Source organism: Convolutriloba macropyga, chromosome 5, assembly GCF_964194025.1.
Source record: "Convolutriloba macropyga chromosome 5, txConMacr16.3, whole genome shotgun sequence".
In the NCBI taxonomy this organism is placed as follows: Eukaryota; Metazoa; Xenacoelomorpha; order Acoela; family Convolutidae; genus Convolutriloba; species Convolutriloba macropyga.
The window spans coordinates 60,822,580-60,846,008 of NC_134472.1; the positions used below are offsets into that span (position 1 = coordinate 60,822,580).

General features: G+C 35.5%; 2 protein-coding genes across 3 annotated transcripts in view; one reads left to right on the plus strand and one right to left on the minus strand.

Annotated features, from left to right (window-relative positions):
* Window positions 1–23,429, plus strand: part of LOC142339521 (uncharacterized) — a 462,116-nt gene that overhangs the window by 78,952 nt on the left and 359,735 nt on the right. The gene's annotated exons all lie outside the window — the stretch shown is intronic.
* Window positions 1–23,429, minus strand: part of LOC142339517 (uncharacterized) — a 55,857-nt gene that overhangs the window by 8,877 nt on the left and 23,551 nt on the right. For both annotated transcript variants that reach the window (XM_075389609.1, XM_075389610.1), the window contains 4 exons: window positions 19,661–19,892; window positions 14,327–14,541; window positions 3,315–3,368; window positions 2,577–2,691 (listed from right to left, as the gene is read on the minus strand). In XM_075389609.1, coding sequence (XP_075245724.1) covers window positions 2,577–2,691; window positions 3,315–3,368; window positions 14,327–14,541; window positions 19,661–19,892 — 616 coding nt within the window. The remainder of the gene's footprint in view (window positions 1–2,576; window positions 2,692–3,314; window positions 3,369–14,326; window positions 14,542–19,660; window positions 19,893–23,429) is intronic.

Sequence of the window (23,429 nt, forward strand, 5' to 3'; positions counted from 1 at the left end):
CGGTTAAATTTTTTTTACTCTGTTGTTTGACTTTTATTGAAAACTATGCACAACAAACCATTCAAAGTTTGATGTTTGCGTAGTTTTGCATTAGTTTTGGGAATTTAGCTGTTGGTTAATTTTTGTAGACTAGGCAATTTTTGTCACACAGTGAAAGGGAGAACTAAAATAATGCAGAAGTACTCTGAACTTTTAACATAATATAAACTTTGTCGATTTGGATTTGATTTTTTAAACCAGAGCGGTTCATATGTTCTCCAACAACAATAAATCGCTGAATTTTTAATTGTTACAGTATAAAGCAGCTGAAGAAATTCAATTTTCGCAAAACAAAGAGATTAATTTAATCCTTGCAGACAATGTAACTTTAGTATTTCCATTTCAACAAATTTGCAAAAAACATGTGCAGTTTTAACATTTTCAGTTTACCAATGCCAAATTTTAAGGTGATTATGCACCAGAAATTAAGTTGCAGCCCGTGTTAATTCAATCTGAAAGTATAACAGCACATAGATTATAGCTTTTAACACAATAACACAAAAAAGTTAGCTAGATACCAAAAACACCCTGCTGAATTTCTCCGTGGTAAAATTAACCGCATTTTCAGACATTTTAGCCTTTGAAAAGTGCAAAATAAATCTTGTGATGACTGCCGTGATATCAGCGTTTCTGCTGATCATAATGATCCGTTGACAACTTTTCTGAATATTTTATTTAAATTTTTTTAATTCTAAAAATAGTTATAAGTAGGTAAGTTGACACATTGGAAAATAGATTTCGCTTGAAAAAAATGCAAGAATAAATGTGAAATTTTTATTTCTTTCACCTCTGTTACATATATCTAAACATCAAATGTTTTGATAAATATCAAACTATCGTTGGTGCCCACCAGAGGGAAGTGTTAATATTTTTTCTCATTATAAATGTAACTAAATAAAATGAATAAGCTAGATCAGTTTTTAATCAAGCAAAAAAAAATTGTTTTTTTTCTTTTTTCTACTTCTGAAAAGGTGATCAACAACGCCCATATTTCCGATTGAACCCAAGAGGGATAGAATTAAGTGTTTATTGTTAGAAAAAAGCTAAAAAACAAACATTGATAATGTGCTTTCTTCAGTTTATATACTTTAAACAGTAAACATGTACTTTTGAAAAATGAGCAAATTAGACAAGGTAATTTTTAAAAATCCAAAGTAGTTGATCCTTAGAAAAAATTATTTGTGACAATAACTGAACTCTTTGAGAAGATTAATTTTTCCAAATTATTCTTGGAAGATGTTTTTTTTCTAAATTCAATTTATCTGTTAAGAAGTGACAGCCTTCATTAAAAAGAGGGATCAACTTATCGATGGAGAAACAAATCATTATTTGTGAATGTTACGGTTTTTTGCGTTTTTCTACAATGAATGCGGTGAGCTCCTAATTTACTGCGCCAGGGAAATGATTTTCCAAAGTCTCTTTATTTTGAGGGCAAGAGTTTGTTTTTATACCTGGATTGTTGAGTGTTGAGATATTTGTCAAAACTGACGTGATAGTGATTGGGCTGCAGATTTCGAAAAAGCAGTAAAAATTAATGAATTCTGACAGTTTTTTTCTTTCCTTTTTCACTGCTCTATGAGCTGACCATCAACAATTTGGTCTAGGTTTGAAAACGAGTTTTTTGGGAAACAGCGTTGATAACAAAAAATGCTGCAATGTCACCAAAGATGGTTTTGTTGTTTTGTGAGAAAAGACTTCTTCAGTAATTCAACAGTTTCTCGCACCCCTTTTTCGGCAAACTTCTTTACTATAAAGTTTTGTTAAAATCTCCAGTATTTTTTCTAAATATTCAAATACAATATGAAATCAATTCATATGAGGCATAAGTTCCCTATCCATGCAAATAAAATTGATTCATTGCTTTGAATCTCATAAGATAGAAATTGTTGTCAAAAACTACATGGAGGTCTGAAGTCAAAATACAAATGCGTATATTGTATGAATAACAAGCAGCACTCATGAGATTAAATTTTCGCTCAAAGTATAGGCCGAGACATGAATTTTTAAAATGAGCTTGTAAAATTGTTCTTTAGTTACATTTTTATGGGATTTTGGTAGTAACTGCTTAATTGTAGGACATTTGGTCTTCAAAAATTATATATATTACTTTGAATTTTAGAACAAGAGAAGATTGTATTTCATCAATTATTGTATTGCTCAATTTTTGTTTCAGGGCTCCTGAAAAAAATTTATACAAAAATTGCAAACCCTCAGAAATAAACCCCTATGCTAACATTGAACCACGGTCGTTATAATGTTTCTGGTTGTGATAAATCCATATCAAATCTTACGGTACCAAAAGGGGGATTGTTAATTGTGGGGAGTCCCTCCTTGGGGGGGAGGGGGGGGGGTTACCAATCTAAAATTCGGTGGTTTTTGGAATCTTTTCGAATCTATAGTTACGATAGAAAGAAGTAAATTTCAGCCTGTCTTTTGTTTCTGTTTTGGTATCAATCATAGGAGTTAACAATAGGCACCATTTGGTAAGGGGGTGTTATTTAGGGTGAGGTTGGGATGTGGCGGTTGGTGGTACTTACTTTTGCCCTGTACCTTGAGTGCGGGCACCCTCTCTGCCAAGACCTTCCTCTTGTCTGCCTCCTCTCTCTCCTTCTCACGAGCCAATTCCTCTTGTGCCTTCTTCATCAGCAGATTCTACACACACAACACAGCACAAATGAAAACACACACCTATCTCACAGATTAACACACCATTCAGTACTGAATCATAATAGTCTCATTATGATTTTTACCATGGCCAGAGTCCTGACCATGACATCTAATAGACATTTTATGGCAAAAATCAGGTGAGTAAAGTTCTGAGCTTAGCATGAACATAATGAACACTATGATAGGGATGTCTTTCAAATGATTTTTTATAGGGCAGTATAATGTACACTATGTTAGTACGCAATGTTAGTAAACTTTGTACTCCCGTCGAAAAAAAGTTTTAATAGAAGTTGCATACTGTGGAACATCAACTTCAGATATTAAAAAGTAATGAGAAAATGACGGGTTTGTTAGCTCTGTTAAAAAGAAAAGTTCCATGGATATGACTGCAACGTTTTCCATAAACTTGAGTTAAATTACTATAACTTGATCAAATTTTTCCATAAATGGGAGTTCGATGATTACAACTTTTTCATATTGGGAAGTTTTATGACTACAAAGTTATCAAGACCCCATAATAGTTAACTCTAATTTTATATCTTTTTGAATTATGAGACCAAACCGGGTACACTGTTATCGACTCTGTTTTACAAGTTATAGACTCTTACCTTGATGTTGGCCTTTCGGCCACCCCCGGACAGGAGGTAGGTGAAGTCCTTCTTCTGAAACACAAAACAACAACTCATATACTACACAACTACAATTGAAGAAAGACAACGTAAAAAACATATCTTCTTTTTTCATTCAAAGCAAAAATTGAAAAATGGATGATTCAAGGCTGATTAGATGGAAGATGCTACCTATGTCATTGGAACACCACTATTTGTTTATATACTTGAAACAGCTGTTGCCCTAACACCAGCTGCAATATAAGCCCGCCAGATTTGACAAATTGGTAGGGCAGTGATGTACTAAACCGCGAATCTGGGGATAATTAGGGGTCCTCTTAAATCTCAATATTTGTTGTTACTGCTGTTGGCATTACAGTTGTGGGTGGTTAAATCCCGCCCAGCTTCCGGTTATATAAGGGCAACAGGTTGTAAACACTATTAGAGGGAAGTATGGACGGGGTGTGTCACAAAGGATATACTATTGGACTTCATTGAACAACCAGGATTATTGTTTAATTAAGACATATTATATCAGCCCTCAACTGTATTAACTCAACATTTTGACCGAATTCTGCTTAAATTGCAGTTTATGAACAACAAACTTCATCATGTCCTTATCCTAAAGACAAAAAGGGGGACTATCTGTGGGTCTGAACAGCTTTCCAAGCGCAAAGTTTCCTCAGCAATCAAAAAAAAACATTAAGTGTTTACTCTCACCTCTCCGGACATGTTTGGCGATGTCTAGATGATCTGAGTGGAAATTAAGTAGAAGATAGTTAAGATAGATGCAAGGCAGTAAGTGTCCTTGTTGCAGGTAGTAACTAACAACAAGCGTCTGTGTGGCTTGACGTGTCTTATTTATAACTATTACTAGTCTAGTAATAACTGGCACAGGTTATCTAAGGAGACCAAAAGCGCAGCCAGAACCCAACGGCACAAGGCAACTAAGGAATAGAGGAACAGAATAAGAATGAACAAAACCACAAAATTCCACACTCAAAATATTCAGCACGGATAAATGTATTCACGTTTGGGCAAATTCAACCGTGCTAATATTCTAGGAAACTTTTCAGATTTGCATTTGCTGTGTTAAACCACACTTTGAGATTTAACGCTGGTTTTCCTTCCTGGGCTATAAACCCCAAATTACGCCCGCACATTTTGCTGTAAAGCTACGAAACTTCACTTTTGAGAAGCATTTCAAATGTTTAAGAAAATATCACTCAAAACCCGCTAAACGCAAAACTTTTCCCCAAAGCATACAGCACTTGGCCCAATAATTTCCATGAAATAATTTGAAACATAAAGAAATGGGGGATCGGAATCGTGAATATTTCCTGCAACTTCAGGCATAGCTGGTAATATTCCACGTGTTCTACTTTTAGACCCACACTGATAAGAAAGCATAGCTTAGCGTGACCTTTAACAGTCGCCTAACAAAACTGTCTTATACCATTTTGTCGAAATTCTCAAGTTTTATGGGCTTTAAAACTGGCTGTGAGCCAATTTCTACAATTTCATGGTTTACAAATATTCCAAGACGGCTATATAATGTTCCAGAATATAAAGCAAAAGCGAAGACTTTAGTCAGTCTATTGATATTTTATCATGTTGCTAATAAACTAGAGCCGCAATAAAATGCAATTTTCCCAATTTCTTCATTTCCTTACCACAACATGCAGAACATGACGGCTGCATTTTGAGAAAAGACAATTTTATCCCGAGAGTATATTTGTAATGTTGTAAATTAAAAGCAAACTTTTCCTCCATTGCATAGACTGCTGCAAATGAACCTAACGAGCGTGGGTTAATTTTTCCAGGAATTGTCCGGATATAAGTACAAAAGCATGCCGTATATGGCAAGTCTGCAACAAACCTTTACACCATGATAGATTTCTACACAATGCGAAAACATGCATAACATGCGTTGCTGAGAAGAATATGGTAGACACTAAAACTAAATGCGACAGCTGCCTCAGGTATAATTAATTCGAAAATGGGTGTAGATTGCGTCAATCTGATGTCAACAAGCTCAGCCGTGGGGCTCAAAATGTTGCATTCACTTTTCTTAAGCTTAAGTCGAAGCCAGTTGAAGCCACAGAGCTAGACTTACTCGTCGACGTAGAAGATAATGGTCCTTAAATAGCAAGAAGTAACCAATTTTTTTAATCGATTATTAGCTATATTAAATTTATCACATTTAGCTGAAATTAATGTAATTGCAAGTCAACTCCAATTTTTAGCAACATTTCTTATCATACTGAGGCATGTTGTCGAAAACCATCAGGCATTTTTCAGGTTGAGACTTTAAAACATTATTTATGCGCTCTATGTTGCAATAGAAACAATCTCTGTGATCCAATTGACCATATTTTTTTTCTTCTAAGCGAAAAGAGAATTCTTAAAGCCAAGAAACGCCATTTTTGTGTAAAAAAATCTTTTTTGATGGAAACGTTGACTACTAAGCAATTTTTACACATGACGTCATTGAGGATAGAAGCAACATCCATTGATTAGCAATAAAATGCTTGAAACTTTGCCATGATGTATATTCATGACTGCGCGTTTTTATAGAAAACACGTTCACCAAATTCAGACATTTTATTCAAATAAACGCTATTGTGGCACCCTGTGGTATCCAATCACCGTTCATATCAACATTAGTGCAGTAAATTAACACCCAATGAAAAACAGTACGTATATAACCTTTTGTTTCTCAGATCATTCAATCGTGCCACGATTGACTATATCAGTGACAGGTCGTTGCAACCTTGAGCTCGAATAGTACCTTGGCAGCGAACTGCCTAACTGCAGTCTGCCTTAACACGAGTAATTAACAGTCGTCACTGAATCTCTTTTATAAAGCTTTAGCCTTTACAATGGAACACTCAACTAGCGTTCAGGATATCGAGTACAACATGGCGCAGTCAGACAAAATAGGACGCACGGCGCTAGGACTTGAACCCTTCTGGGACAAACCCAGCAATAACCCACCAATCCCATGGGAAAAATGGAGGAGTCAGCTCAAAATGGCCCTCGTCGCCAAGACAAATATCGAACTGGATGAACTACTCCAAGAGAGACCGACAACAATCATATACCCCCCAGAAACAGTAGAGGAACAACCCGTCCAAAATTCAACGCAATCAATGAAACGAGAACGAATGACAAGGTACAACCAGGCAATAGCCAAATGGAAAAATGAATGCAACCAAGTCGATCGAATAGGAGCCTTATGCGGCGATAAGCCATAGGATATGGCAGACAGAAAAGCCAAATCTCTGATCTACCTCAGCCTCGGAATCGAAGGACGAAAAATGCATGCAAGAAAGTTCCCCCACACAAACGTAGAAGCAAAATCCACAATGGAGCTGTGGGAAGAATTGGAACAAACGTTCATCTGTCCAAGAAATGTAACCTTCGATAGATACCTACTTTTGACACGCAAACAACACAGAGGTGAAACGGTGGAACAATTCCACTCCGCACTCAGGTCACTAGCCGAACATTGCCAACTAGCTGACCAAGAAGACGAACTACTAAGGGAAATATTTACCGCAAATATGATAGATCAAGAAATACAGAAAGAACTCTTGAAAACAACCCACACACAAGAAAAGGCCTTAGAACTAGCGGTAAGCATCAAATTAGGCGTTAGGAGCCAATTAGCCATCCAGGCACGACAACCATTGGATACATCGACCAACCCATTCTTCGGACGAGACGAACAAGTCATGGAAAGTTCCAGCTCGCGCTACCGCGGATAAAATGGACCTCTATCAACATACCGAGAAACAACCAGAGGAAATGGGCGAGTAACGAACAGCAACAACAATAGAACACCAACTCACAACTGTAAAAATTGTGGCCCACCCTGGAACGCAAATCATCGAACAAAATGCCAAGCGATAGGTCAGACATGCCGTCGATGTAACAAACAGAACCACCTCGCGAAGGTTTGCAGATCAAACTTGAACATACCGCAATCCAGTAGATCGGTAAACGAGATCGACAACCAAGGCCTAGACCAACCATCACAAGGCATAAACATGATCACACACAACCCGGACACCCAATCGACATACGTTGACTCCGCAGACGACTACTCAGTAAACATGATGGAAACACCAGACGACTCCACAACACCATCGAAGCTACAATTACAGTATGGCCACAGCAAATTCTGGGTAATGGTTGACTCAGGGAGCTCCAAGTAGTATCGTCACGGAACAAATGGCGAAGGACTTAGAAGCCACATACAGCAACACATGGTGGAGCAGAACAACAAACCCAGTAAAATTGAAAAGCTACACGGACACCCCCATAAAGAATCTAGGGACACTGTAATGCGACATCGATTGCAACGGCTGGAAAGCAGGACGCGCGGACATCATAGTCGTCCCAAACAAGCATCGAGCGATCATAGGAAGGGACTTGTTCAAGCCACTGGGAGTCCAACTAACACAACACGACTCACCAACATCTACAGGTAAGAGCATCAATTCAATAAACGCACTCCAAACCCCAAACAACACGGAAGCATTTTACTAGTCGACTAGACAAAAACAAGCAACAGACGCAGTGCACCTGACAAGAAGAAACCTAAACGCTACGGCGAATTGACAGAGTTGTCTTCATCGGATGAATCGCTTGACATCGGACAACCCCAGAAACGACGCTTAGGCACAAGCATTGCCTCATATTCACCCCAGAGACAACTCAACACGGAAACAAGGCCGTCGCCACCACACAGCGCAATCCCGATGACTTCGTCCAATCCACACTTCCCAACCGAAACCATCGGAAACGCACCGCAAATTTTAGAAGAAGAAGCAGCACACGGAGATGTACTGGCAATCTATGAACAGGACCAGCCCCAACGCCCCCTATAACGCCATGAACTCTAGTCAACTCTACCACAATTTCTAAAACTCTACGCATAGTAACTCGTCAAGTTTAAAACTTAGTATGTTACCCGATCATATTACTCGCCCAGTCCATAATCATCAAATGCATTAACGTCGTTAACAACCAACTTTAAGGACTCACAATCGTCATGTGTTATTCAAACTATACTTTGTCATAATAAGTAATCATCATGTAAAAGGTATCATCTCTTCTTTCACTGTTAATCTTTGTCTCTTTGTTTAGTACTTAAATCTTTGTAAACTTCATGTCCCACCGCCTATGTAAAATTTCGTTAAACCTAATTTCGTGACAGGTCGTTGCAACCTTGAGCTCGAATAGTACATTGGCAGCGAACTGCCTAACTGCAGTCTGCCTTAACACGAGTAATTAACAGTCGTCACTGAATCTCTTTTATAAAGCTTTAGCCTTTACATTGGAACACTCAACTAGCGTTCAGGATATCGAGTATAAACGCTGTCGATCATCCTGTTACCATACTGACTTTCGCATCTCATCCAATCAAGGTCCTGCAACTATTCGCTCTCTATATTTTGTCAGATCTCACATCTCACTGGAAACGAGGTTGAATATATTCAAACAAATTTTGCTTTCAAGTCTATCAATCAGTCCAAATCTTTGTCGGATAAAAATTATGCAGACAAATACATTTGGACATAAAAGAACGATGTGCTCAGAAATTTTGATCACTGTCACAATCTTTAGTAAATTACAATTTTAAATTTAATGAAGCTCCTGATCTGATGCACCGTTGAATATCAAAAACTTTATTAAAAAAAGTACTTGCCGCTTGTAACCCGGGCCGAGGTGTCAATGCTAAAAAACGCAAAATTATGTAAGATTGGCGTTGAATGCGTTGAATTTATGTAAGATCTACGCTTGAGCGTAGATCTTACATAAATTCAACGCATTCAACACCAATCTTACATATTTTGCGTTGAAATTTGGCGTAGATCTTACGTATTTAGCGTTGAATTTAGCGTAGATCTTACATAAATTCAACGCATTCAACGCCAATCTTACACAATTTTGCGTTGAATTTTGGCGTAGATCTTACGTATTTAACGTTGAATTTTAGCGTAGATCTTACATATTTAGCGTTGAATTTAGCGTAGGTCTTACATAAATTCAACGCATTCAACGCCAATCTTACATATTTTGCGTTGAAGTTTGGCGTAGATCTTACATATTTAGCGTTGAATTGTAGCGTAGATCTTACATATTTAGCCTTGAATTTAGCGTAGATCATACATAAATTCAACGCTTTCAACACCAATCTTACATATTTTGCGTAAAATTTTGGCTAAGATCTTACAAATTTCAGGTTGAATTTTCTGAATTCCATTTCATACCACTTTATGATTTCAAAAGTTTTTCAAGTGTTTTTTCAAAAAGTCAATTTTTTCACTGTTTCGACCCCTATGCTTCACAGGTGAGAAAATCAAAGTCAGCAAAAAACCACTTTTTAGTGCTCTTTTATAGTGCAAAATCCAATTGACACCATTTTACGGTTTCAAATTTTTCAAGATTTTTTTCAAAGAGTTAATTTTTTAATTGTTTCAACCCTATGCTGCACAGGTGAGAAAAATCACTTTCATAGTGCCCTTTTATAGTGCGAAATCTGTTTTCTTTCGAAAATTTAATTTTTTCACTATTTCGAACCCTATACTCCAAAGGTGATAACAAGAAGTCAGAAAAAATCTTTTTTAGTGCTCTTTTATAGTGCGAAATCCAATTCAGACCATTTGAAGATTTCAAATTTTTCAAGTTTTTTTCCGAAAAATTAATTTTTTTACTGTTTCGACCCCTATACTGCACAATTGAGAAAAATGAAGTCAGCAAAAATTAACCATTTGCTCTCTTACGGTGCAAAAACCATTTCAGACCATTTTAGGAATTCAAATTTTTTTCAAAACTTAAAAAAAAATTAAATTTTTCCCAGTACTTCTCACATGATAAATGCGTTGAATACGTTGAAATTATGTAAGAACTCGGCTAAATTCAACGAAAAATATGTAAAATCTAGGCTAAATTCAACGAAATATATGCAAGTTCTACGCTAATTTCAATGCAAAATATGTAAGGTCTACGCTAAAATCAACGCAAAATATGTAAGATCTACGCTAAATTCAACGCAAAATATGTAAGATCTACGCTTTATAAGGATTTCGGCTCTTAAGTAAACCAAGGTACGGTGGCGCAATGGTAGAAGAGGCGACAAGTAAACAGGAGGTCAGTGGTTCGAGTCCTATACCCAGAGTTCTACGCGTTGATTTTTTGTAAGATCAACGCTAAATTCAACGCAAAAATATGTAAGATCTACGCTAAATTCAACGCTAAATATGTAAGATCTACGCTAAATTCAACGCTAAATATGTAAGATCAGCGGCAACTAGCGTTGACAAGTCGGAAAATTCACCGCCATTTCTTACATACATTTGCGCTGAATGCGTTGAATTTTTGTCTTTAAATTCAACGCATTCAACGCAAAATCATGTAAGAAAATTGCGGTGAATTTTCCGACTTTTCAACGCTAGTTGCCGCTGATCTTACATAATTTTGGCCAAATTCCTCGGCCCGGGAAATTGAGTTGAAAAAGGAAGGAAACACCGTACTTTATGGAAACAAAGACCACCAAAACATAATATATCACTAGTTGAACATAATGAACTGTTGAAAAGCTTCCGAAAATGAAATAAAAGATGCTTTCTTTTAATAAAAATCAGAAGTTCAAAGATCAAATATACATATTGTTCAATCTAAAATTTTTGAGAAAATAGCAAGTAATTGTTTTCCAATTGAACATAATGCTGGGAACATTTATGCCACGCTTTTACACTAAAAAAACCCCAATCATAGATACTACGTGACTTATTCTATATTCAATACCTTGACCAGCATATCATTAACCTTTGGTTAAAATTGTGAAATTTACCTGTTTGAATATTAAAAAAATGAAAATCAACAACTCTGATCGGCCGTTGTTGTAAAAATAGAAGTTTTTTTTTGAAAAAAAAAGTTTTTTTCTAGAGTTTGATCAAAGTATCATGGAATTTATTCGGAGCGTTTTGCATCGTAAGCATTGAAATGTTGAACCGATTTTCAATAGTTCGACCATATTGTTTTAATTTTAATTAACACTATTATTATTATTATTTGGCAAATAAATGACGGAGTGAAAATTATGATTTTGCATTATATATATATGTATATATATATATATATATATATATATATATATATATGTATATATATATATATATATACATATATATATATATATATATATATATATATATATAACATTGCAGTAAATTCTTTTCTTAAAGTGCCCATGCTTTTTTCACGAGATCAAAATTTTTTAAGAAAAAAAGAAAATTGCAACACGTAAAAAAATATATGAGATACAGAATAATCAAAATAAGGATGTACTGCTGTCTCAAGTTCCAACATATTGTTTATTACTGTCAATTTAAATTGGCTATAAACGCAAACAAAACTTTTGATGATTTTCATTACTTGAAAACCTACGGCATGAGACGAGTAAGAATTATTACACAGGCGTTTCGTTTTAAATATTTAGCTCAAGCATATGATTAATTGTCCGTGGAAAGGCTACAAGTATTGAAGGAAAATTTGAAAAAGGACAGATATTAATTAATTTGATTCCCAGTTGGCCCATTTTGTAGATATTAATCGAAAAAAAATATATATTGTTGTTTTGAGATTCAAATAAGTTTTTTGATCCTTTTATTTGAAAATAATAATAATCGGTTCAAGTGGTAATTTTTCAAGTTGAAAGAGCAAAAAACGAAAATTTGATTATCTTCATTTCAATATACAAAAATTAAAACCGTATCTATCTGAACTTTTAACCTTCGAGTCAATTTCGAAAATAAAATTGCTAAAAATTTTTTTTCCGAAGAAGCAAAATATTCTCATCTGAAACCATGTTTACTGCCACGTTAGTTATCGCACACACACTATTTCAATAGTTAAAATTAGGAAGACCTATAAAAAGTGGTTCAAATGTTACTTGAGAGCAACTATTGTACTCTTCTCCTACAATAAGGCTTCTTGATATCCTTTTCGATATCATCAACCAGCTAGATTTTTAACAAAAATTGTGTACTTTACATTTTTGGTACGGTTTTTTAAACTGATCCCCGTGGACACTTCCTAATAAATTTCTTATTAAAATGCAACCATAAATGCTGAAAGAGGCGGGCTTTACGTGAAGTATATTTTGACGATGCCTCCTGAGATATGCTAACAAAATTTGTTCGCCACGAGATCCTTGACAAAGAGCAATATTTGGGACATTGCAAATAATCGCGCGATTAAATTAAACAAAATTTAGGAACAGAAGCTGATTTATAATGTATTTGTTGATTTTTTTCCTTTATTAAAAAAAGTGTTGCAACAAAATGTTTGATTTTAGTCAAGGTAAATCATTTATAACTTTACTGTAATTAAACACAACCGATGAATAAATTTAAACATTTAAATGGTAATTTCGGTATCATGTGTTTGTTTCTTCTTGAAAGTAGAAAATCGATCGGTTGATAAGTGTAGGTTTAAAAAACAAAAAAACTTTAAGAACCCTTTTTAAGTTTTTATTTTAGGGGGCTACATCAAAACTTCCAGAATGTGACCTCGTGAACAGATTCTAATCAATGTTCAACATGTCTGCCTCTTATTCAAAGTTAAAATAGCTTTTGTCTCGAACGAAGCCGATCTTTTCGATCAGAGTGAACATTCGCAATTTTTCTTGCGTTGAAAATGACTATAACCTTTTTGTTACAAGTTTTTTGTCTTTGCCATTTTTGTATTCTGACACATTATGAAGCCTCAATGACTTCACAAATAAAATTAAAATTTTTGGTATGTTATTGGTACAGGTTAAGTTCATACAATATGATCAGGCCATTAGCCCAAACTTGTTGATGAATTTCATAAATAACCCTGGTAACCCTACAAGAATCATACATGATGTCTTATAGAACAGAGGCTGTTAAATAAATAGGCGCGAAAATGCGGAACACCCGACCAAAAATTTTTTTTCGAATCATTTACGGTTACCAGGAAGACGTACAAATTGTATTTGACCTTGTATGATTATTGAAGAATTTTTCAATCTTTATTAGAAGCGTGTATTATCACTACAGTATCTTTTAAAAATCTAGTTCATTCTTTTCCGTGTATTTTTATAAATCTACAGAAATTTTATACCCGGGTCGAGGTTTGGCTAAGACTTTTTGTAAAAAATGCAGTGAAATGCGGTGAAAAGTCATTTTCACCGCGTAATTCTTACATCTTTTTGCGGTGAATGAGGTGAATCGCGGTGATTATTTATTTTCACCGCTTTCTGAGTATTCTTACAAAAAAGAGACATCCCTTACACGGGTTTGAACCTCTTACCTCCTGCATGCCTTCAACTTTTTATTCCACAGCACCAATTGTCACCTACTTCTAAGATATTTATTCTGATTTCAAAATCAGATTCAGTAAACGTTGGAAAGCAAATGCGGTGATTTTTTGTAAGAAATGCGGTGAAATTCGTGGAGAAATTTTGTAAGAAATGCAGTGAAATGCAATGAGTTAATTTGTTTCACCGCATGAACCGTTTTTACCTTTTCTTATATTAATTTGCCACAAAAGTTGATGCGGTGAATTTTTGTAAGAAATGCGGCGATTTTCGCCGTGAATTTTTGTGAGAAATGCGGTGAAATGCGATGAAATAGTTTTTTCACCGCATTCACCGCAATCACTGCATTTCTTCCAAAAATTCACCACATTCACCGCATTTCTTAAAAAAATTCACCCAAAAACCTCCGCCCGGGTATGATTATTGTATGATTACCGGGAAATCATACAAATCATATAAAGTTGTATTATCAGTGGGAAAATGGTCTTTCTTCTTAATTTTGATTTATCATGTCTCAATTTTGATTAGTTTCTACAAAATCTTCTGTTGCTTGTTTCAAATTTTGTTGCTTGTTTTGTGGACGGGGGCAGTTTCCCAGCTATTTAGCTAATTTCTTTAAAATTGTTGTTAAATATTGAAAAACACGGACAGGAACCTTTCTGGTTTCACTTCTAATCACTGGGTCGAATTTGATCTTGTTCATCTTCATTTTGGCCAGATTTTCTTCCCTCTCTTTCTCCACATCTATGATGTGTTTGGTGGGCACTGAGGCCTTCCGCTCTCTCGTTGGGGAAGTGACTTCTTCCAACCTCTTCTGCAGCTCTTCTGTAGATGGCAGCTTCACTGGCATCGATATTTTCCGAGAAGCACCTGAGGGAAGGGAAACCTGAGTTAAGTTGGCCCCGGATGAACTGCTCCTTAATAAGTTCTTAGCAACCATGCATGATTCGTAGTAATAAGTCATATATGGGTTTATGGAATCTCAGCAAACATACTTAATCAATACATATACCATAAATAAAATTATTTTAAACTTAAAAACATCATAAAATACCAGTGATTCTGGAATTCTTATCGTGTAAGATCTGATAAGATTTTGTGAGAATATGCGTTCTCCTATAAATTTAGCAGGTACATGAAAATTGTCAAAAAATTCTTTATTGCACCTGAGACCAAAGTAAGTTTTTCACATTTTAGTAGTCTAACTCAGTTATCTATGGAAAATTGGCGTGCATGACATGGCATTATTTCCTCTCTAATTTTTGGTTGGGCAATTTATAAACTTAGTCTCGTAAAAACGATGAAGTTTTATTTGAGAAAGAGAAAAAAAGAAAAGTTTCTGTTGAATTTCTTCATTATTTCAAGTCCATGAACATCAATCAGCCAGATGTATTTTCATATCGTTATGTGAAAATTAGTTATATACCGATATCCTCAAACAGCAGCGGCAACAACTCATAAGAAAAACAAATTTAAAAGGCAGAAAGGGGATATAAGAATCTTAGCAACGAAAAAGTATCCTGCATTGCTTTCACTATCAAAACAAAGATCAATTATTATTCTTACAAATCACACAAACATCTTAATTGGACCTTAAAAATAACCGAAAGACGATATAAAGAAAAAAATTTTTTGTCTTATATGGAACCATGAATGATCTTAGTATTGTTACTACGAATTTTGATTCCAGGAATAAATGTACTATGCAAATAGAGCTGAATAATCAAACTATTCCAAACGTCTTCAACTATTTGACTATTGCATAGTCAAATATTTCCGAACTTCAAATACGATGTCTCTACTTCTCTTTCTCGTTTTCTACCTCATTTGATTTTTTCCTTTCGACCCCAATCTTGTCTATTCCTACTCTACTTGCCATACAAAACCTTAATTCGTCTTGCTCTGGGTCAAAAACGAAAAAAAAAACAGTTTTGATCCTTTTATTTTTTGAATTGGATGCCTCTATTTTATATGTGTTTAATTTAGACAAAGACGTTTGTCAGTGTTTACGTATTATTTTTTGTCGCTTGCGGCCACTTCAGTGTTATAGGAGCTTGTTAAACTTAATTTTGGCAAAAGTGTAGACAAAGCTAACGGCTTTTGTGTAGCATTTTTAAATTCCTGTTTGCTACATTTGGACGATTTCCCGGCTATTTTGGTCGATTTCCCGGCTATTTTTGAAAACTTTTTGGCTATTTTTGGTCGATTTCCCGGATATTTTGGACGATTTTTTTGGCTATTTCTGGATGATTTTCGGCTATTTTTGACAACTTTTTCGGCTGTTTTTGGACCATTTCCCGGCTACATTTTATGATTTTTCGACTATTTTTGAACCATTTCCAGACCTATTTTAAACAATTTCTTAGCTATTTTTGATGTTTTCTGGACCTATTTTCGATTATTTTTCAACTAATTTCGGCACTTTTAGGACCCATTTTCCGGCGAAAATTGAAATTTTTTGGAGCCAATTTTCTGTTTATTTTGGCGTTTTTCGCACCTAATTTTCACCTAATTTTGACGTATTTCGGACTTATTTTTGACAATTTTTTGGCTATTTTTAACGTTTTCCGGGCCTACTGTCGATTTTTTTACGGCTAATTTTGACGTTTGTTGGACCATTTTTTTACTTGCCAAGACTTGGATTTAATTTTGCCAAGTTCTGAATCCAACTTGCATTTAGACTTGCCAAGTCTCAGCCCAGACTTGAATTTTGATTTGCCAAGTCTCAGCTCAGACTTTGATTTAAACTGCTAAGTGTAAAAAGTGACATGATCATAGCTCTGATTCAATAATGAAATGAGACTTGTAATTAGACTTGCCCAGTACTGAAACTGAATTGGCGTTAAGTCCTGCTGGCTCAAAGTTAACTGCTGACTGAGTAAAGTATCAGGGCCAATCCGAAATGAGGCTAGAGTACTCCTTAGAGGCCCTGAAAATGATTCGCTGAGAGTGTAGCCTATTTAAGGACACACTGGAAAAAGATGCGAAAGTAATGGTGAAGTGCTGTCACCGCTTTCAAAGCATTTGAATTTGAAAAAAAGCTCAGTCTTCCTCAAACCTTCGTTTGCCTGGTCTCTTTTCGCAATGATCTGCCGATCGTCCACCAGTCAGATAATTTTTTTTTAAAAAAATTCAAATTTTGTTATGTAAAGGTAGACAACACACAGTATTGTGCATACCAGCAGCGCCGATAATCCAAAAAAACTCAAAACGCCTTGACCTCTGATAAACCAAACACTGCTACATTTTACCAAAAACTTGGGTAATTGCTATGAAGTTGTATGCAATAAATATTGAAAAGGGTTGATGTGAACTTAGGTGAATTTGATTGAATTTTTTTTACGTTTACTGTGGACTTCATTCCATTTCTAGCAAAATCAGTGGGAATCCATTGCATTCCTTGAAGCCTTAGCTTTATCTAAAGGTAAGAATTCATACCACCCATTGATGCTTGGTATCGTTTTCAATCAGTTGCAACTGACCACCTTTCTTGTTCCGACCCCACTTAAGTGGAAGGAGGAACTATATTCCTAAACACTTTTTTAACTCGGTCAATTTTTGCTGATTGATATATTTACCTGACACATTTGGGATCAGTTGAAAGCCCGTTCAGCGGAAAATACATAATTTTTTTGAAGTTCGTTTTTAAAAAAAATTATCTAGGTTTAAAATCTTTTGAATAAAAGGCCGATCTCTGTTGTTTTCTTTCTCATTTTCCCTAGTTATTTTTCAAAATTTTTGTCCATTTTGCTGAAAATTAATAAATTTGTCAACAATAGTGTTCCTTTTTTTAACTATAAAAATAGAGTAGGGATGCTGAATGGTTTCTTTTAAATTTTTTGGGTCATTTTTTGCAAGAGGAATCAAAGACTAATAGCTTCACTTCCGCTTTCTTTGAGAAAACTCTTGAATTAATTTTTTTCTCGTTTTCGCAAATTTAACTAATATGAATCCAACATGCATCAAGTAATTTTGATATATTAAAATACTTTAACGCAAAGTTTTCTTTTTCATGAATATTTGAGACGATTAGTTGTTTTTATTGATCTCGTGGTTATATCAGAGCTAGTTTTGTTCAGCTCATGGACTATTTCAATATTAAAAATTATCCGGACTCTCTACTGGTGAGAATGAGTTCAAAATCAAAGTTCGACCAATAAACATTCCCTTCGCAAGAAATTTGGTTCAATTGAACATGAAATATTTTATGTTAACTACCGGTGAGAATGAGTTCAAATAAAAGGTTTGACCAATTTACAATTCTTTTTTTAAAAAAAATGAGCCATTGAACATAAAATAAAAAACTTTTTTTCGATGAGCTTACTGCTCCATTGTTGTGCAAACCGTTATCGTAAACTTGAATTGAATTGTTTTTACCTGAAACTTTTTGCCGTCTCCTGACTCAGTTTTACTTACCAAAAAAATCCGTTTGATTTCCTTAATTGTTACAAGTAAAACTAAACCATGGCTCTGTTTGTTATCTAATGGCTCTTATGACTATGTAAATATTTGTGTTTAGAAAATATCATTGAATTTTAGAACTTTGTATCCTTATTATTTCTGTTCTGTCAGCTTGTAGCTGTGGCTCAGAAAAGACAACAAAAAGCTCTTTTCTAGGTGAAATTAAGGTTCTTTTCTAAGTTAGTTTCTTCCTAACTATTGGTTGCTGAGCTGTTGTGCTACCAATTAAAAATATTTTTTTCGCACAGTTCTAATGCTTTTTTTGTTGTCTTTTCAAACAATCGACTTATTGACAAGTCCAATAGGCAATTACAGAATGCGGTATGAAACATATTTAAGGTTTTTGATGAATTTTTGTTTTGGTTTCGACGGCTGCGTCATCTCTCTCTCTCTCTCTCTCTCACTCTCTCTCTCTCGCAATAATCATTAGTTTTTGAATTCTTACCATTACTTGTCGTCCTCTTTGTAAATGTTCAACACATTGTGATTAATGAAATCCACAGTGCCTTCCTCTAGACGTACATATGGAATAATTTAAAGATTTCAGTGTACAACTAAAGCTGTTAATGACTTTCAAATTGTATAATTTGAAAAAATAAAGGTATCTTTGAAACCACCTCTATTTTCTCCTGACTTTTTCATCATGTTACTTACACTCATTTCTGACAGATGTAGTTCTCCTTTCGCTGAACCATTCAATATTGTTTTTAATGGTATTCTCTTCAGGTTACGTGGTTTCAAGTATCACTGTTTCAATGGTTTTAGTACTGCATTTTCCTAAAAATTTTTGTAAATGTTTGAGTATTATCTCTATTGGTTTTTTGTGAAGTTTTGATTCAGTCTTACTTTTTTCAATTGTTTTCTAGTAATGGGACAAGCAGATTGAATCTTTTTTTCCTGCGCGCTGTAGTTCTACCTTTCTATGTACTTTGTTTTCAATAATTGGCTTTGATACAACGCATTTTCGTTTTAAAATTGCGATTTCTTGATATCTGCCAATTTTCGAGGTTGGTTTGTGTTTGCTTGCCAAAAAATCACTCTAATGGTAAGAGATTTTTGCGTTCAGTTGAATGCGCAACTGAGCCTTTGTTGTTCTCGGTGAATGGCTCATGGTTTTAACGGCTACGATACCGTCTTCTTGGCTAATACCGTCTTCTTGGCAGTTGATACCTAATGGTTTTAATCACTTGATTTTTTTCAAAATGCTGGTTTTTAATAATGAAAACTTATTTTGAACTTTCCTCTTCTGCTTTTTTGTCAAATTGTTAAAGAGTCCCGTTTAGACCGGGCCTCATAGTTTTTTCAAGCAGCGCTTCTTACTTTGTACTTTCTGTACTTTATCTGATGCCTTTAACCTATCACCTCCACTTAATGGGTATTCTCAAAATGGTCCTTTTGATCTAGGGTAGTATAGCAATCCTTATGTTTGACAGAGCATACTATCAATGATCAGGAATTCTGGTTTAATTTCAGAATTTGACAAATCTCACTGAATTTGACTTTGCGCCATTTAAGAAAAAAAGTTTACCAGTCTGCACAGGAGGTGGTTCTTGACGACTGGTTTGCTTTGGGTTGTTCGCCTGTGACCCAGAGGGTGGACCTGCTAGTGTTATAGTGGTTGATGATGTTGACAAATTTGTTGGTGAGGGTGGAGGTTTGGAAGTGGAAGAAGGATTCAACACAATAGTCGCAGTGCTCACCTTCTTCTGGGGTGATGCTGGGTTGCTTTGTGCCTGTTGGTTGCTGCTCTGCCGAGTATACTAAAGAAATCCATAGGAATTGTCCGATTTTCGTTTAAGACCCACCAAAAACTAAGTATTTGTAATCCCGGTTCGTGCTTTCCTATTAACAACACATTGGGATAACTGCAAAAAGTATAGCGGGGGTATTCTGGTCGCGGACAGAAAAACTTGGCAACTATGTCCAGAAATTAACACGAGGTGTCACCGCCATTCAATTATGTAAGATGAGCGGTGAATGCGGAAAATTTTGTATGATAAGTGGTGAAATTTCATAAATGACGCGGTGAATGCTATGAAAAAAAATTTATCGCCTGATAGCGGTGAAATTACATAAATTCACCGCTGATATTAGCATTGAACTTACATAAATTCAGCTTTCTGAAAAAAGTTTTCAAATTATGTGAGATAAGTTGATTGCATTAAATGAAATTACATACATTCACCGCTTAACTTAGTGGTGAACTTACATAGAGACACCGATTAGAAAAAATTGTTAAAAATTGTATGAGATCAGCAGTGAATGCGGAGAAATTAATGGAGAGCAAGTGAGGAATTGTTAGATTTAAGCCCCCCCTCCTAAAATTACCACTTAATCTTACATTTTTTCTAAGCGGTGAACTTATGTAATTTCACAACTAGAGTAAGAGGTGAACTTACAAAAATTTCACCTCTACAATAAGTAATTTCACCGCAAAAAAACGCAAATCTTCACAAAAATTCAACGCGCATGTTTTGCAAAACGTAGAGCGCATTTGAATTATACTCAAAACAAACAATAGAATTTAGTGAGAGATGGCGCAGATTAAGAAGAAGTGCATGAGTTGCAGGAGGTTAGAGGAGCGAACGCTTGTAAGGCCGGTGAAATCCGTTGCCTTTTTTTAAGTTCACCGCTTACTATAGCGGTGAAATTACATAATTTCACCACATTTCAGCGCAAAATTATGTCCGAAATTTGCGGTGAAAATAAAACAACTTTTCACCGCTTATCTTGAATTTTTTTCGTTTTTTTCCTCGATCCGGTTCTCTCTCTCTCTCTCTCTTTTTAACTCTGATGTGGTAGGTATTTTATTCACTTGATCTTAATTACCACACTAGAGCTAAACCTATATTATTGTAGCGACCTTAATTACGTGCTAGAATAAGTCTCAGTATATGCTCACAATGTTCTTTGCTAATTTCCAAATCTATGTGTTATTTGCTAGAAAATAAAATTGATTAGATACAAAGATTAATTAGTGAATAGACAGAAAGGATAGAGCACAATTGGGGGTTAATTCCTACTTGAAAATATGGTGGGGTATCTAATCTTAATCAAGAAATTGAATCCATCTTACTGCTGGATATGAATAATAATTTAACTCTATTTTTGTTAGAAAATTGGCAGACTTACAATTGCTGCAGATAGTCCCGCTTAGCGGAGAAAATAGTGGTTTCGCTCTTAGAGCAGAGAGAGGAAGAGAGAGAAGAGAATTTTTTGGTTAGATTTTTAGCGTCTTACTTTCGCGCTGGTTGAGTTTTGGTCTGATTTCCTTCAGCAGCAAAATCTAGTCTCGTGCGTGTTTATAATTGAGTCAACACGACTAAAAAATCACAAGACCTATGACTAGCTCCGAATCAATTCCTAGGTCATTCGTGGAGCCGACTACTACTCGTCTTTAGTCATATATTCGTTTCAGAATTGGTGCTGAAGAGCGGCCTGGATAGCTTCAGTATCCTTCACGTATTACGCGTATTAATAGCGGTGGTGAATCAGCCGGTATGGACCGCTGCATAGTGTATTAAATAATACACAGCAGTATTTGGCTATGAATAATGTATTCATTCACTCAACGAAATTCACGCAGCATAGCTCTCTCTTAATATTCCGTCAGTTTAGACTAAGTCTAAAGTGTTCACAAAGTCGACGGTTAAATAATTATACTCTCTGTAGTATCGGTAATTGCGGCGGCAATTATCCAATTAGCAATACTACAGCTCACCCCGGTTTAAAGAAGAGAAAAATTGTGCTCTATCGTACAAAGTTTACATTAAGAGTATTAAAGAAACGATAATAGTGTTTACAAAAAGTTGCAAAGTAGAAAGCAACATATTAAGGGAAATAATACTTTTAAAAGTTACAACTTTGCGATACTGATGAGGGTTACTAGGTATAGAATTTTAAACAAATTTGCAGTTTACATATTAGTTTACAAATAGAGACTGGATAGCAAATACACCAATTATGAGACTAATAAGATTTAAGAACCGGTTGGTGATTAAGAGTAGAAATACTAGAATATATGCTCGTTGGAGAAGTTTACAAAAGTTAAGACTATTAAGATCAATGGACAGCAATGATACTGTGCGACAAAATTAGTAGCCTTTAAATGGAAAATTTCATGAGACACATAAACAAAGTAATAGTGAAAGAGTTGTTACAAATACAGCAAAGACGAAAATAAGTCTTAGAATATTAATGTGAAAGGGAGTTTACAAAATCAGAAATCAATGTTAATTGTTCTTTATAAATTTTAGCGCTTTCAATTCTTTTGCAAGGCTTTGATTGGCTTCAATGAGCTCATTTGACTTCTTGATTAGAGTTTTCAGCTGGGTATCTCTAATTTCTAAAGTTTTTGAACAAACGACCAGCTTTTTTCTCATTATCTCTTTCTCGTTGTTGGTTGTCTTTGCACAGATTTGGAGAGCGCTCAGTTGGCTCTGAAGGTCTGCTAGAGCATTCTCTGACTCCCAGAGTTGTTTCCGGAATGTGGAGTTCTCAACCACTAGATCTGTGGTGGAAATTGTTTCGGCCATGTTTGTGTTTTCTGGGAAGGCTGTAAGGTTGGAAAAAGGGACGTGCATCCTACAGCCTAGCGTCTTGTGAGCCACTTCATATGACCTTTCGTTGGCATTTCGGGAGCGAAGTCTCCACAGGTTCATTGCCGGTACCAACGAAAAGTCAGGAATCACCGGTAGGGGACAGTGGTGGGAACAGTGATCGTCTGGCCGGTAACTTTAATTTTGATCACTGTTTCCTCTGACAGACACCATTGGTTACAGTCCATTGTGAGGGAATAATCCAACGACTTAATGAATTTTGGATTGTTGTCTAACGGATGCATCTCTCTCATCCGCTGGTGCTCCAGCCTCTCTTCCTTCAAAGGAAAATCTCTTCCCTTGGGCAATCCGTCGTCTATGGAACTGTGAATAGGCTGAAGAGGTGCTTGATGAGAGTTGCTTTTAACTGTGGTTTGTTGATGTTGATGGGGCTCATGCTGTTGTCGGTATTGTTGTTGATGTTGGTGTTGATGTTGTTGTTTATGTTGTTGTTTGTTGAGATGACCACGTTGACGCGGATGGATTGCTCTAGGCTTCTTTGCTAAAGGTGGAAGATCAGCCATCCAGTTGGTCAATGGGTCATACTGCTCCTCTGGCAATGTGGGGGTTGCGGTCTGGTGGGATCTTTTCGACATCTTGTCAAACATAAATATAAATACACTTACAAATAAAGGTTAAAACGAAATCTAGTTGTGCTGAAAAGAAAACAATCGTACTTTTAAAGGTACCAACAAAATC